The 16,537-nt window shown below is 35.9% G+C and overlaps 1 protein-coding gene across 1 annotated transcript in view; it reads left to right on the forward strand.

Annotated features, from left to right (window-relative positions):
* The window catches only part of CSMD3 (CUB and Sushi multiple domains 3), an 823,344-nt gene that overhangs the window by 211,451 nt on the left and 595,356 nt on the right, over positions 1-16,537 (forward strand). Inside the window, exon 5 of the mRNA XM_076329214.1 lies at positions 11,063-11,270. Coding sequence (XP_076185329.1) covers positions 11,063-11,270 — 208 coding nt within the window. The remainder of the gene's footprint in view (positions 1-11,062; positions 11,271-16,537) is intronic.

A 16,537-nucleotide genomic window follows, 5' to 3' on the forward strand; every position in this document is an offset into this window, starting at 1 on the left:
TTCAAAATCATAGTAAAACCCCTTGTTCTTTGTAGTTATTAAAATAATTAGAAAGAAAAATAATTTCATTTCAAATTGATTAATTTAAATATTTACTTTTAGATCTTTTTTCCCTTTTCTTTGCCTGAACAATTAACTAAATTCATTTCTGCTTTCCTCTGTATTACATTTTTAATGAATTTACTCTTAAGCCCTCTGCCCCTCAGCTACTCAAACAGTAAATATCAGGCTTGAGAACGATGAAATCTGAATTAGTATCTTAATTTAAGAGTGCAGAACTGCTAAGCTTTATTGTTTCACAAAGCAATTGGATACAGTTTGATCAGCAAGAAATCTTTTCCTTTTATTTTTTTCTGTCTGCTTACACAAGGAAGGCTTGTCCGAATATTTTAATTACGTTGTTGTATTTGTAAGCAGTAAAAGCACCAACCCATCCCCAACGTTCATTTGTATGTGAGAAAAAGATGTGTTTCGTTCTCTTGCTGGAAAACAGCAGTAAAGAAACAGTTGGCTGATGTACAGACTGGTGGGTTATCTTACTTTGTTAAACACACTTGTAAGTTAATCCATCAAATTTCAAGTCAGTCTAGAAGAACAGAAAATGTAAAAAAATGAACCACCTATGTACATTTTTAACCAAACAGCTTCTGATGTTTTTCAAATATATAGGTAAGAATTCAGCAGACTGCACACGTGTTTGGTTTTTTTGGTAAAAAACCCCCAACTTCTTGGCTTTATGTGCCAAGATTTTTCCAATGTTAACATTTTTCCTTCCTTCTTTATAGATAAAATAATAAATGAGATCACTGTGCAGTGTTTACTAGAAAACAGTTACTTTTCCTGTCAATAACCCTTCAGAAGAGCCCAACTCAGCTAAATCACACCCACAACATGATGTTTCCTTGCGGGAAAAACAGCCAACTCTGAGGATCTCACTGAACTTTAATTTATTGCCAGTTAACACAAACAGTTACTGATTCAGGATTTGCGAAACAAAAGAAAAAAACTTAAACAAACACTTTGTTAAACAAACAAAAGACCTTTCCTCCCCTTCGCCTACCTCCACTTCGCTCCAGACCCCTCCTCCCCCTCCCCGGTCTCCGTTCCCCTTCCTTCGGCCGCACCTCACCCTCGGCCCCGCCAGCGAGGCGCGGCGGGGGGAGGCGTGTGAAGTGACAGCGCCTACTGGTTTCCTTTTTCCCTCGTCCTATCTCCCACACTTACCGTTTGGGTTCCACGGGCCGCGTTCGCTTCGGGACCTCCCTTCTGTACAGTCTTCGGTGTGTCCTCACATGCACCTACACGTTTCCTCCTGTGTTCCCCTTTGTGCCTCCTTCCATGCTGCCTCCTGCCCCCTCCGGCGGCTCGTCTGTGACTGCCATTTTGTCACGCGGTGGGTCACCGCCGTTGTTCGCAAAGCCGGCTGGAACCGGCTGTGACCAGCACGGGGCAGTTCACGGCCTCCCCCGACACAGGTCACCCCTGCAGCTCTCCTGCCACTTTTGCCCAGTACGGGGCCCCAGGTAGGCACAAGCTGTGTGGGTGTTGGTGGTATTTTCCCCATGGCCTATATCATTTTTGTAGTTCTATCTCAAAAGAGGCAGATTAGGAGGCAATTTATTCCATTTAACTTCTGCTAGGGCACCATTTAAGCTCCCGAGCTTCATCACCTTTTTAGCTACAGATGCTGTTACTTGATTTTTTTGCTGGCTGTCAAATCTGTATAAATTTTACAGCTATACTTAGCATACAAATGCAAAGTGAAGGATTTGAGGATGTGAATCGTCAATTTATAATCATCCTTGGGTTTATTTGGAATTTCAATTCTGCGAGTTTTACAAATCGCAACACAAAGCCATAGAAAATAAGACTTCCATATGTCCTCAAGAAATGTTTTATGTCCCTCTCCTCAAAAGCTGGATGAACTTTAATAAAGTCATTAATGACAACCCTTCTGCAAAGCTATCCTTAAAGATTTTCAGTTGACGGATGTTTTGCAATCATTTCATTTAAATTTCTGAAAGCTGTAAGGTTATTCTGTGGATAAATTATGAGGAAAGGCTGACTTTTTTTATTATTGCAGGTTTGTAGAAAAAGCCAACATATAAATGTTTCTCAGAAATTATATATATATCTAAAATTATATTTGAACTTTTTAGAATGTATCACAATATTAAATGAAAATAAATGTAGTATGCGTTATACTACATATGTTGTTCGCTATACTTTAAAGACCCATTCATTTATCCTCTGACCCTGAGCATTAGATTATCGAGACTAAGTTAAACAAGTTGGATAACTAGTTTTTATTTAGTGGGGCAAGAGCACCATTGCCAAGAGGCTTGCTAACCTAGTGAGGTCTTTAAACTAGGTTTATTGGGGTTAGTGACCAAAGCTTGCAGGTTTATCAGGGAACAGGGGATAGGGGGGAAGCATGCACAGGGTAGGGCGATGAGGGATTTTCTTGCACTCTTTTTGAGGGAAGTGGGGTGACCAGAGACACATCTCAGGTGCCTGTACACAAACACATGTAGCATGGGAAACATAGGAACTGTACATTCATATGCAATTGCAGATCAGTGACATTATTAAAATCACAGAGCCATAGCAGAACAGCTGGCACTACTGGAGTCCTGCAATACACATACACAGACTCTCCAAGAAAGGTGGGTAGGGAACAAAAGGAGTAAGTGGTGTAGTTTGTGCAAAGGAGGGAGCAGAGGGAACTCTGCTAGAAAATGGCATTGCCTATGGAGCTTCTTAAAGATATTTTTGTGACTGTCTATGTAATCTATTACTGTGTTCATTTGCAAATTTCATAATCAGATTATTATACTACAGACTTTAAAACTGAGCTTAACTTTTTAAGGGGCTTTCTACTTCAGCCTATATAGTTTCCTTTCTGCTGCTTGTCTGTAGCACAGCCAATGAAGAAACTTAATAAGAAACATGTTCTAAGTTGTTTTCTATGAAAGCAGTATAGGATGTGCAGAAAATTACAAAGCTGGAGTGTATATAAGAGCATTGGATTAAACACTGGCCAAGTGTGACATTGGAAATTTGTGAAAGTTGCTGATGGATAAACCAGCAAATTCAGACTTGTGGAAAATTAAGTTCAAAATGTGTTATGAAGCTGCTTCTGAATGCTGTGCTCTGTAAAAACAATCTGAGTATATAAACACACAGACCTATAAAGGGGAAAGTACTAAGCATAAAATGGTTGTGTAGTAATAATATTCAAGTCAAGATAATTCTGAGTTTCATCCAAAAAAAATCAGTAAATAATTCTGTATAATTGTTATAGACATACTTCAAAGCGTTCATAATGAGTGCCTAGTGAAAACATAAAAAACCCTCCCTAAACAGTGATCAGTGCTGCTATCTAGGTAAGATTTTTTATTTATTTAATTTTTATTTAGAGCTAACCTCTGACAGACTTTCAGAAGTAACAAAAAGAGACAAGGTCCTTGGGAAAGAAACTGCCTTCTGATTCAGAAATGTTTGTATAACTTAAGTTACAGCTAAGATAGTGTGCTGCCTTTTTAATAGACAATAACATTTGCTTTCTCATGCCAGGCTACTGCCTGGAGAAGATAATCTCATTTGCTTTACCCTTCACTTTGAATATGAAGGTAATTGATTAAAAGTCTTATTTAGAATACACTGGTAGAATTTTATAAGAAAACTTTTTTTTTCTGTCAGAATTGAGATTACAGCTAAAGTGTTGTGGTTTTGGAAAAATATCAAAAAGTATTATCTGCATAATTCATTTCCATTTCCAGTCTACTTTATTGCATCAAATAATCATGAGTTGTTTCAGGAGGACATAAAAAGCAATACTTTTCGTTTAGAAACATCTGAAAATACTTAGAATTATGCTTCACTTTCCACATAAATTATTTTATGTATGTAAGTGGTTAATTTATTTTTTAATGTATGATTAAGTTGCCCATCAGAAATCTTAACAGTTAGATACCAATATTTAAGATAGCAGTTGAGCTTCAAATACAATTCTGTAGATGGTTAGAGTTTGTGTAGACACATGCATATGTTTGCGTTTGCTATGCAGAAGCAGGTAAAGTAGTTTTTCACCACACTAATGGTGTATTATGTAGTAGTAGTAGTAAGTGTTATGTGTTTGCCTATATTAAATTCTTTTGAAGAGCACTGGAGTTTCTCAGAGAATTGATTGCTTTCTAATGTAAAGACCTTTCGTAATCTTCAGATGAAAGGTAGTTATTAATGTGTATATTTAAGAGCAATAATTAATATGACTGTAAAATGCTTAAAAGGGGGTGATAGAGTGCTGATTCCTTTAGATTGCTCAGCTAATTTGTCTGAAATAAGACTGTCTAAACTTTGAAAGAGCAGACAACAGTATGTCTGGGGTTGTACCTGAACTACACTGTCAAGAGTATGCCTTGAATTTCATAGTCTGTGTAGCTAAGATCATGGTATAAAGGGATTACTGCAGGTCCTCTCAGCTTTTCTTGGTGGGCTTCTTCAAAAGCTTGCTCAGAACTTTTATCGGCAATTGTAAAGATCATTGTTTAAACTTGGAAAGTTGCTATAATCTTTTTTTTCTCACATTATTTTCAAGAATAGATAACACATTTATTACTCTGTGATGAGTTGAGTTATGCACTTAAGTTTAACTGTTCGGTACACTATAAATATCTAGATAGATAAGATGACGTGATATATTGTGTGCCAGATTAAAGCTTGATCTACTATGCAAATCATTGAATTCTCATTGAAATCCGTGAATTTGCATGATCTATAAATCACTGATAACATTGTCTGTCTTTGATCATCTATCTTCTTGAAAATTACAGTTCAATATTTATGTAACATTATTGTGAATATCATTGAAACCTATAAGAATAAGCAGAAAATTAAATTTAAATAAGACAAACTAGAGAAATATATTTTCAAAATTTCTTATGAAAAAGGAACAGTGAACAGCAAACCAGGAAGATGGTTAGAAAATAAACTATAAAATTTTATGAAATCAATTTTCACCAAAAATTATTTAAATGTATACTCATTTCACATTAATTTTTTAATGGACATTTAGCCATAATTAAAAAAAAAAAAAGCTGCATGTATCTATGTATATAAATAAAAAGCAGTCTATGCCCACAAAAAGCAAAAAAAAAAAAACCAAAACCAAAACCTTTGTACTCTCATAATCATCACTCACATAATATCAGTGATACTGCCTCGGCATAAGAGCCCTTATGCATATTCAAATACAGATCTTCATTTGAATTCGTAATACCTTGAAAAGCTTTTCTAAGCCAAGTCCCCACTTGCATATCACTTTGAAAAATCTTCCCCTTTCAGCATATGGTTAAGATCAGAGAAGTATGTTTGGAAAAATGACATCTTGGCAGTATGCGTATTTTTTGCATTTATGCCTTCATATCACATTTGCAAGTTTGTAGGTTAGATAAATTTTCCCAGTACGTGACAAAATAAATTTAATTTGAAATATGAGGTAGGAATTTTAAAAGTAGATTTTTTTTTTAAAATGTCATTAATCTTAGCTATGTATTCGTAATTGCATAATACCAGATTCTATCAAGTCTTAACCGAAATATCGTCTTCTCACCATTCCTGTGAATGTTTTTCTTCATATATGGTAACTGGAAAATAAAAGAACAGGGATGGACACAAAATTCTTTCAAGGCATTTGGTGCTTAACTGCTGTTTAGGTATTACATTTTGATTGCAGTGATTGTACTGTTAGGCACTTAAGTATCTTTGAAGACTCCTACCTCAGTGGTTTGACAGAGGTAATTCAGAAAGTTGTGGAAAGTCAGTGAAAGAGAGAGATTCTCAGGGCTTGGTACAGAAATCACTGCAAAGATTATCTTTCCTCTATTCCTTGTTCACATACCATTGTTGGACTTGATGTGCAGTGATGAAGATGGGACACTGTAAGTCTTCATAAATGTTCTCTTACCAGTTATTCTTTTGTTTGTAATGTTTCATAGCTGACATCTAAGCAATTATGCTGTTTCAATGTGATAGAAATACAAGTGCTTGTGGTGGGTTGACCCTGGCTGGACGCCAGGTGCCCACCAAAGCCGCTCTATCACTCCCCCTCTTCAACTGGACAGGGGAGAGAGAATATAACAAAAGGCTCATGGGTTGAGATAAGGACAGGGAGAGATCACTCACCAGTTACCGTCACAGGCAAAACAGACCTGACTTGGGGAAAATTAGTTTAATTTATTACCAACCAATTCAGGGTAGGATAATGAGAAATAAAAATTAAACCTTAAAACACCTTCCCCCCACCCCTGTCTTTGTTCTGGGCTTAACTGTACTCCCAATTTCTCTTCCTCCTCCCCCTGAGTGGTGCAGGAGGACGGGGAATGGGGGTTGCAGTCAGTTCATCACACATTGTTTCTGCTGCTCCTTCCTCCTCAGGGGGAGGACTCCTCACACTCTTCCCCTGCTCCAGCGTGGGGTCCCTCCCACAGAAGACAGTCCTCCATGAACTTCTCCAGCATGAGTCCTTCAGACGGGCTACAGTTCTTCACGAACTGCTCCAGCGTGGGTCCCTTCCACAGAGTGCAGTCCTTCAGGAACAGACTGCTCCAAGCGTGGGTCCCCCATGGGGTCACAAGTCCTGCCATCAAACCTGCTCCAGCGTGGGCTTCTCTCTCCACAGGTCCACAGGTCCTGCCAGGAGCCTGCTCCAGTGTGGGCTTCCCACAGGGTCACAGCCTCCTTTGGGTGCATCCACCTGCTCTGGTGTGGGGTCCTCCACAGGCTGCAGGTGGATATCTGCTCCACCATTCACCTCTGTGGGCTGCAGGGAGACAGCCTGCCTCACCATGGTCTTCACCATGGGCTGTAGGGGAATCTCTGCTCCGGCACCTGGAGCACCTCCTCCTCCCCCTCCTTCTTCACTGACCTTGGTGTCTGCAGAGTTGTTTCTCTCACATATTCTCACTCCTCTCTTTGGCTGCAGTTGCGCATTCTTCCCAACCCCACCCCTTCTATATTTATCACAGAGGCTCTACCATCATTGCTGATTGGCTCGGCCTTGGCCAGCGGTGGATCCGCCTTGGAGCCTCCTGGCATTGGCTTTATCGGGCGTAGGGGAAGCTTCTAGCAGCTTCTCACAGAAGTCACCCCTGTAGCCCCCCCTCCTCCCCACTACCAAAACCTTGCCACGGAAACCCAATACAGTGCTAAAAGCAACTTGCACAGAAACAATTATTACATTTTCTTTTATTTGTCAAGGTCTTATGCACTATGAAGTCAGTGGTATAACTGGTGTCAACTTCAGTGTTTGTCAATTGAAGTTCAATTCTTTTTTCCAGTGGCTTCACAACTTAAGGCACCAAACATTCTCATAGAGATTAATGTTTGTTAGCCTTCTCCCAGATGTGAGCTTTTACCTATGAGAATCTGACTGCAAGACTGGAACGAAATAAATCACAAGCAAATGATATTGTAGGTAGAGGAATATAGGAACACAGCACAGTAATTCTGTTATTTATTGGGCTAATGTTTGCATTACAGAGGCTAAGACGGTATCTGGTGTGCTCTTGGTTATATTTACAGCACTAAAATGTAGTTAGTATTTTATTTGTAGCAAATTTGCTACATGAATTAGAACAAAATACTTGATGATTTGTCTGGGCCATTTTGCTGATGGTAGCAAAATTACATTTTGGTAAAAATCGCTAAACAGATGTGGCTCAGAAATAGCGGACATGCTCATTGACACAGCTTGTGTTTTTAAACACAGTCACTCTATTTATTCTTTTAAGTATTGGTAGAGTATAGCAACGTTTTTAGCAAACAGTTTCTTATATTGCTAGGAACTAGGATAGGTTTCTCTATAATTCATCTGTGAAAAGCAAAAAAAATTAGTTCTGTAGTACAGTATTTTTCAAAAGCACTTCTATTTTTGAGTCTGAGAGAAAGCTATTCCAAAGTCTTTAGTCTTGCATGATGCTCCTAGTTTTCTGCTTTTAACTTGTTACATGAGCTGAAAAGCTATTTCACATACTATTTCTGTTTCCAGTTTGCATAAGCTTCAGTAATTTAGCTATGAAAATTGACCTATAAGAACTTTTTTAAATCAGTACTTGATAAAACATATTTCAATTAATATTTAAAAATCAATATACAGAGCCTTCAAAATCATTGAACCACTATGGTACGCATTGTTTTAATGGACATTTTACTTCTGTGAACTAACAATTAAAAAATTACTCTGATTGTCCTTAACGCATGAAAATAAAAACTTCATTATTACCTTTTTTATTCCTTTCACAGTAAAGGACCTGAACTTGTGATGTGATGAGGTTCCTCAGTTTTGTTGTATTTAGTGGATGCTAAATGCACTGGCTAAAACCGAAGATATTTTTCACTTTAGTTTTTCTATCTGGTCATATAATTTAGCAGAATTTGTAAGAGACAAAACCTGGTATTTTAAATTCCAAACTACTGTAATTAAGAGCTTTCTTACACTCATTAAATTTTTTCTTTCCATTAGAAGTGAGTCATGATGCATATCAGAATTCTTTAAAGCATTTGTTCTGTGATGCTATACTAATTTTTTTTTTATCCTTGTCATTAATTTTTCAGCATTATTGACTGGTTTTTCAGGCTCTAGAGCAAGTTTTATTCATGTTAGCACTCTAATTAAGCAGAAACAAGAATTGCTTTTCAGGTATGCTTCAAACATTTGGATAGTAAACTGAATAAGTAATGCAATACAGTGTTTCCATCTAGTAACATGGTATTTCCATATAAGTTATTTGAAAGGTAGTTCCATTTCTGAAAGTACTAGCACTGCATTCACAATCAATTTTATTAGCTCACAGAAAAAATTTTGACATGAGAGCCTCAAAAACAATTTTTGAGTTATTAGGCATACGTGCACCATTAAGATAGAAGATACACAACATCAGACATCTTCTCTTACCTTACCAAATGAAATCTGTGAATCACTATTTGAGAATTGTTTTCTCATAGAGTTAGTTCTGTTGGTGTTTGAACTGGTTTTGTAAATCTCCAATATTTACCTAGTTTATTCAGCATAAGATTGTTAGAAAATAGAGCACTATTTTGTCAGAGTCAAATACTCTCTGACCAGGTTCTTTTAGATATACCACATGTGGAGGATGTAATGTTTACTATCAAATTTACTTATTTAAAGATAGTTGATGTTACACAGGATTTCTAATTTAGCAGTGATACAAAATATATTGCTGTCGTGGTTTAATTTCAGTCGGCAACTAAGCACCACGCAGCCGCTCGCTCACTCCCCCCCACCCGGTGGGATGGGGGAGAGAATTGGAAGAGCACAAGTCAGAAAAACTCGTGGGTTGAGATAAAAACAGTTTAATAATTGAAATAAAATGATAATAATAATATGATAATAATAATAATAATAATAATAATAATAATAATACACAAAGCAAGTGATGCACAGTACAACCGCTCACCACCCGCCGACCGATGCCCAGCCAGTCCCCGAGCAGCGGCTCCCCCTGGCCAGCTTTCCCAGTTTATGAGCATGACGTCACACGGTATGGAATGTCCCTTTGGCCAGTTTGGCTGTGCCCCCTCCCAGCTTCTTGTGCACCTCCAGCCTTCTCAGTCAGTAGAGCATGGGAAGCTGAAAAGTCCTTGGCTAGTGTAAGCATTACCTAGCAACAACTAAAACATCGGTGCATTATCAACTTTGTTCTCATCCTAAATCCAAAACACTGTACCAGCTACTAGAAAGGAAATTAACTCTATCCCTGCCGAAACCAGGACAATTGCATAACAACACAAGTGTAGGTTATACTTAGCAAAATATACAGCAATTGGAATATACAGTTTTATCACAATACCAATGTAAATCCCATTACGGGTATCTATAATATGCTCACCATCACAACACTGGGCATCCCCAGCTGCTGGAAGGAATACACGGGTTGAAGCCAGCTCAAGCCTGTTGTTCTCTTTGAAGTTCTTTTGTTAGTTGTCTAGCCCAACATACTCTATGTTGGGCTGAGCCAAATACTCACTCCCCTGGTGCTGGTCTGGCTAACTCGGGGAGACATTCAGGCTCTTAATGAACTCAGGGAGAAACATTGCCACCACCAGTTAATCCACTCAACTGTTGATAGCTGTTTATCCAAAACAAAGGCCACCCTCTGGTCCCTTTTGTGTTGGGATAAAAGTCAGATTCTTTGCAACAGCTGTGCTCAGTCACACCCTTCATTATTCCCTGAACTTTATGGGCACATTACCCTTGCCCATCTCCTCTAAGCCTTCTTCCATTTTAGGGGTTTATTGGTGTATTCACAACCAATAAATAATTGATTGTGATAATTGGTCAAATAATTTCACGATTATTCACATATCATGAAAAATATATTCCTATGGCTATGTTTGACATACTTGATCTATTAAAACTTACACCCATTAAAATGACTCTGAAGTAAACATCTTAATTGTGAAAGTGTCTTGCATCTGACATTTGGGAAATCACCCATGAATGGCTTTGGTTTGAAAACTGATCAGCTGTTTGAAAATTGGAAAAAAGATTATTGGAGAACAAACTTAAACATCACTAGATGTTCCCTAAAATAAAATATGATAATACAATTAGCATAAGATGGGTAGAATTCTTATGCTTCTTTTCTCAGTATAATGTGACTACTGCATGTCATGCATCAGACTGCATATGGTAGGGATTAAACTCAGCTTGCTTTATGAAAACATTTTTGGTTAAAGCAAAAGAGGAAATAATGAAATTTTTGTGTGCTATTGTAAAGTGAGCGAAACAATGCTAATCAAAATAATAAATAGTAGATTGTAAAAATTTGTGCTGGCACTAGTATAATAATTTTTAAATAATTGAAATCTGAAGCAATCACTTGTTAACACCTTAACTTTGCAGCAGCATTCCAAGTCTAACATGTTAAAAAACTTCAAGCAATAGTTCACCTAAAAGGTAATAAACTTCTATTCCCACAAGAAAGTATACATTTCTAAGGGGTGATTTTAATGACATTTATAATTTTTTTTTTAACAGCTGAGGATGCATGTGGAGGAACTATGAGAGGATCCAGTGGTATCATCTCGAGCCCCAACTTTCCTAATGAATATCATAATAATGCAGATTGCACATGGACAATTGTGGCAGAGCCTGGGGATACTATCTCGCTCATATTTACAGATTTCCAAATGGAAGAAAAATATGATTATTTGGAAGTAGAAGGTTCTGAACCACCTACAATATGGTAAGTCAACTATTGCAATTTTAATGTGGTAAAAAAAATAGATGATGAGATGTGGAAGGATAACTTTTGTTACTTTTCCTTTTGTTAATAGTCTTGCTAAAAACAAAAAAAAACCAGTAATGGTTGTTACTATGACATAAACGTTGATATTCTAATTGCAGCTGTAATATAATTTCCATATATATTCCAAGCATGTAACATCGAGATGAAAGGCAGTGTAGGCTCATTCACCTCATTGTCTGTAGGTCTAACCATTCTAACCATTATTGTATTAAAAATGTACATATTTAGAAACAGAATGGAATGGACTGTTGTACTGCTAAAGATTGGTGGAGACTTCAGGGAGTTTCATAATGTCAGAAAGTGAACGGCATGGAGTCCTTTCAGCACAGAGCTGGGGGAAGTAGCATTGGTCACACCTGTTGGTCACAGATTCTCTCTGGAGAGAGAACCATATATGTGGTGTCATTATATAATGTGCTGGGGGTATGGCTGGTGTTATACTCATGTAGAAATTTCCATCCTGATCTGTGAGATACAACACCCCGAGCTGAGCAGCCACAGCACTTTTTGGTTTGGGTTGTATTCCAAATACACTACCTTTAGAGAGGATTTCTGTTTGTTTGTTTGTTTGTTTGTTTGTTGGCTTAGCAGAAGTAACGATATTTTTGCTAGGCTGGCTTCTGCAATTCTTGATCTCAGTGTAGATGCGTTGTGTAAAACAAGTAGAAGACATAAAATGGTAAACAACCTCTTTCAAGATCAGGTTCAGTTAAGTAGAAAAAGTAAATGATACATTTTGTGGTTTTCTGGCCTGGTAGTTTTATGGTAACATAGCATCATACTACTCAAGAAACATGTGAATATGACAAATCCTTGTGTCTGTTATATTGGTTTGAATATACTATTGGTTCACAAAAAAGAGGACATATATAAAAGCATAAATAACAGTGATGCTCTCCAGTTAAATATTAAGCTCTTAACTGGTTCATAAAGCGTTATGAGGGTTCTGCACAACAGACAGAGGCATTTGAACAACAGGTGATACAACAGGTGGTTGGCTAGCCACATTAAAGTCAGTAGAGTCCTGTTTTCTTATTATCAATACAAAAACCACCCAAACATACCATAGACCAAATAAACTAAACTATATTTAATTTTATAATAAGAAAATATCCCAAATTAGATAATTACAATGTTTCGAAAACATCAGTCTCGGTTTCTACAAGTGGTGCTTATAAGTAATATTCCTTACTACTTCAGGGTATAATAGAAGCCTATACACTATCTCAGCTTTAGCAAATAGTATTTCATAATTTGATTTAATTCATACTGCCACCTATGTAGTTAATTACCTGTATTAGAATATTACTTAATTGCCATTGAGTTTTTCAAGCTGTTCAACTGAAGTCTTTTGAACTAGCTGTCAGCTAAAATAATTTTTAAACAATAATTTATAATAATTATTAGTGAGGTAACACCAATGTCATACAGACAATATGAATCACTTGAATAGCTAAATGTGCATTACATTAGATTACTCTTGAATGTGTTTTATGTATTCAGTCATGAGCTTCAAACAATGATTTTTTTTTTTCTGCGAAAGGCTTTGGCTATATTTAAATGATATAATAAGATTACTTGATAAATAGAAATTCTCATATTATCTGTTTACAAAACAAAAAATTACAATGCTAATTTAATAATTGCTCATGTAGAGAAGCAGATTGAGAGCATATTCTTTTTTTAGCTTGTCATTTATATTCCCTAAATTAGACTGATGTATTCAATTCTGCAGAAGTATCCCCCCATATGTTAGGAAAAATAGATTTGGAAAGCTTAATTAACAACAATTTGTTAATTAGATTTGCAGTGGTAATACTTTACATCCCCTTAGACTATAGCTTGAGGTTTAGTTCAAGATATTTTAGTTTATAAAGTCTACATAGAAGTATACCTCTAAAACTAAAACCAGGCTCTTGATCTTTCATTCTGGAAAACAAACAGTACATAATTTGTAAAATAACTATAACCATATCGTCTGGTCTGGATAGTAAGTAGTATTATAAAATAATTTCTTAGACTTTTTGTTGCTTTACCTGACTATTACACCTATTAATTAAAAAAACCTCAAACTTTTCTTCTTCTGCACATCTACTGTGTAACAAAATATCCCTAATTTTTGGTTCTAAGCTAGAATATACATCAAGTAGATAGTCTGGGGTTATCCACGAGACAAGACTTGGAATTCTTCATGAAGTGCTAACTTTCCTGTAGTCTTCCAGTCAGTCATTATAATATTTCAGTTTTGCCAAGTCTTGTCTTTAAGAAAATCTTGATAGGCCATTTTCATTTAAGTAGTGGGAAAAAATTGCATAGATGCCCTTCAGAGTTTTTGTTGTCTGATATCAAGGGCTGATTCTGACGTTTGGTAACTCGAATTGAATGAAGGTGTTTTTTTCATTTTGGAAGTGAAACTGAGAGAAAATGATTAGTTTGAGGAAACTATTTATTTTCCCCATTTTTTCTCAACAAAACAAAAAACTGAAAATAAATGAGATCTAGCGAAATGTTCCTTTCTGCCAAAGTGAAAAGTTAGGTTTTGAGACGTTCATTGGTGAAAGAAGTAGCAATGTCATTATGGGATAATTTATACAGCATATAGAAGTTTAGCGTTAGATATTCTGAGAGTATGTGAACACATAAGAGTTTTCTAATGCTTGCCTCTAGGATACTTTGGTTGGAATTTTTCAGTCTCTTATTTTGCTGTTGGTCACTTTTAATGGAATATTTAATAATCACTGAGCAGAAAACTGGAATGATTCTCTAGGCTGCTTTGACATGGGTGTCCTGGGTTCCAGCATGTACTCTAGTCTGAATTGTTAAGACAATTGTTAAGACTCTCTTTAAATTGTATAGACAAAGTAGTAGAACCTCCTTCCCAGAATACTTTATGAAAGATGTGCTTAGAGCAGTCTCCTGATGAGAGCGGGTGAGGATGGAAAGTATATATTTCACACTGTCCTAGGCGAAGATATTAAAGCTGTATCTTCTATTCCTGATTAACAGAACATAGCTGTTGTTGAAAAACAAGTTGACAATTTCTCCTCCTACATGTTTGGAGAGCTTGGTTATTTAAAAAAAAAAAATCATCAAAGGTATTAGACTAATTGAACTTGAAATGATGATTAGTTTTGAATTAACCAATACATTTTTAGTGGACAGACTGGAAAGTGATAGAAAATAATGGTTGTCACAAAGTATGTGCTTAGAGCTCTCAATTCAGAGAACTACTGCTGTAGTCTGAATAAGGATTACAATTTCTTTTCAAAGAACACATAATTATGCGATTTTTTTTTAGTATTTGTTAACATGAAGGTGTGCATTAATGTGAAGGTGTTTGAGAGTGTAGCAAATGTTGTAGGGAAAAGGTACTTCACTTCTACCATGACAAAAAAAAAAACAACCCCAAGGTTTTCCGCTCTGTTCTCTCTGGGTAAGAGTGTACTTCTAAGAAAATCTGTGTAGTGTTCTAACATTTGACATACAAAATAGTAGGACATCTAAGTACTCTGTTATCAAAGATAAATTTGAAATGCGATGTAATTACTCCTTTTAAAACAAAATAACTCACCTCACTTCTCTCTTACTGATAGTATATTCTTGGGTATTTCAAAATGCTTCCGATTTAATTTTCCTAAAATGTAAAGGAGGCTTAGAATTTTCCATAGTAAATTGAAGTATTGTCTAGACCATCACTCTGTTTCTGATTTTAGGCAAATTATAATTTTTTCCCTGTATAAATCTAGATACAATGTAAAATCATACATACTGAATGAAATTTATGTTGGTGAAACCATAGGCAATTTATTTCTGTTCTGAAAGATATTTAAATATTTCATTGTTTGATATTGCATATTTTGTGCATCATATCAATTGCATTAAAATAGCTGTTTGAGAACAATGGCTAACAAAATGAATTTTTCCCTTGCAACAGTGATTTTGCACATTTTTTTTCCCAACAGAAACACTCACTTTGCATTCATTTTAAATATTCTGTGGAGAATGAAATTACATTTTGTGAAAAAATCTTTCCCTTAACTTAGATGCAACAAAAAAAATCCAGTTTTAAAAGGTTTTGTCTGAGATACTTAAAACTCTTTTGATCCTTATAATAAACTTCTTCAAGATAGCCTGTTAGCTTAAGACTCCCTTGCAGATTGTATGGATGAGAAAGAATAAGAACACAAAAATGTGGGTCTTTGTTTGGGTTGCCAAATCAGAATTTATTCCAAGTAACTAGTTATTTGTTTCTTATCAATTTGGGTCTATCCTTCACCTGGGAACATTCCTGATGAACTTTTCAGTGGATATGACGTGTTTCCATTCAGTTTGTTATATTGTGAACTTAATTTGTTTACTCTTCTGTATAGCACAGCTAAGGACAATTTAATGAGCACATTTTATTCATTACAAATTTTCGGCAATCATAATTTCCCTGTAAGAGTTTTGTGAAGTCATTTCTCAATTTAAAAAAAAAGTTTATGATTTATGAAGGCTGGAAACTCAAATAAAAATATGAGAAAACATCTAGTCCTAAATAAATAATATCAGTGCATTGATTGACCAGTAGTTTTAAACACAGTGTTCTTGAATTTCACAGTAGATTCTCTTTTACATTTTGTAAGAAGATTAACATTTTAACTTCAAGTGTTGTCGTAATATTGCACTTGCTGGCTTTTTTCTGAATCCAAGCTTACAAACTCTGTTAATGAAGTTTTAAAATATTGGTAGTATGTTTAGAAAGTGATTAGGCAAATAGTATACAGTGTTTTACAGAGAAACAATATGCTTAAATAAATATTCATAGAGAAAAAAATAATGGTACTTTACCTCTAAGTTAATAAATTTCACAGAGAAAAGATTAATTTTATAAAGTTTTGGTGATGATGTAGCATGGTATTGCAGTAGTATCTGAACATCATTAAGAATAGCCATTTTAGATCAGTAAATATTTATATTTGGAGTTCAGTGTCCGATAGTGGCAATAGCAGTTGCTTAGGAAAAGAGTAGAAGACACCAGGATGTGATGTGCTCTTCCCCCTTTTGTAGACTCCCAGCTTTTGTAGTTAGTGATTTAGGAGGTTCTTGAACCAACATTTGCCTTAAAATCATGTGTTAAATAGCTGTAAATAGATCTTTCCTTTGTTAATTACTCATTCTTCAAGGGTCATTCTTCAAGATCCTCTGGAGAGTACCAAATGAGT

The sequence above is a fragment of the Aptenodytes patagonicus genome, chromosome 2 (genome assembly GCF_965638725.1).
Source record: "Aptenodytes patagonicus chromosome 2, bAptPat1.pri.cur, whole genome shotgun sequence".
Classification (NCBI taxonomy): domain Eukaryota; kingdom Metazoa; phylum Chordata; class Aves; order Sphenisciformes; family Spheniscidae; genus Aptenodytes; species Aptenodytes patagonicus.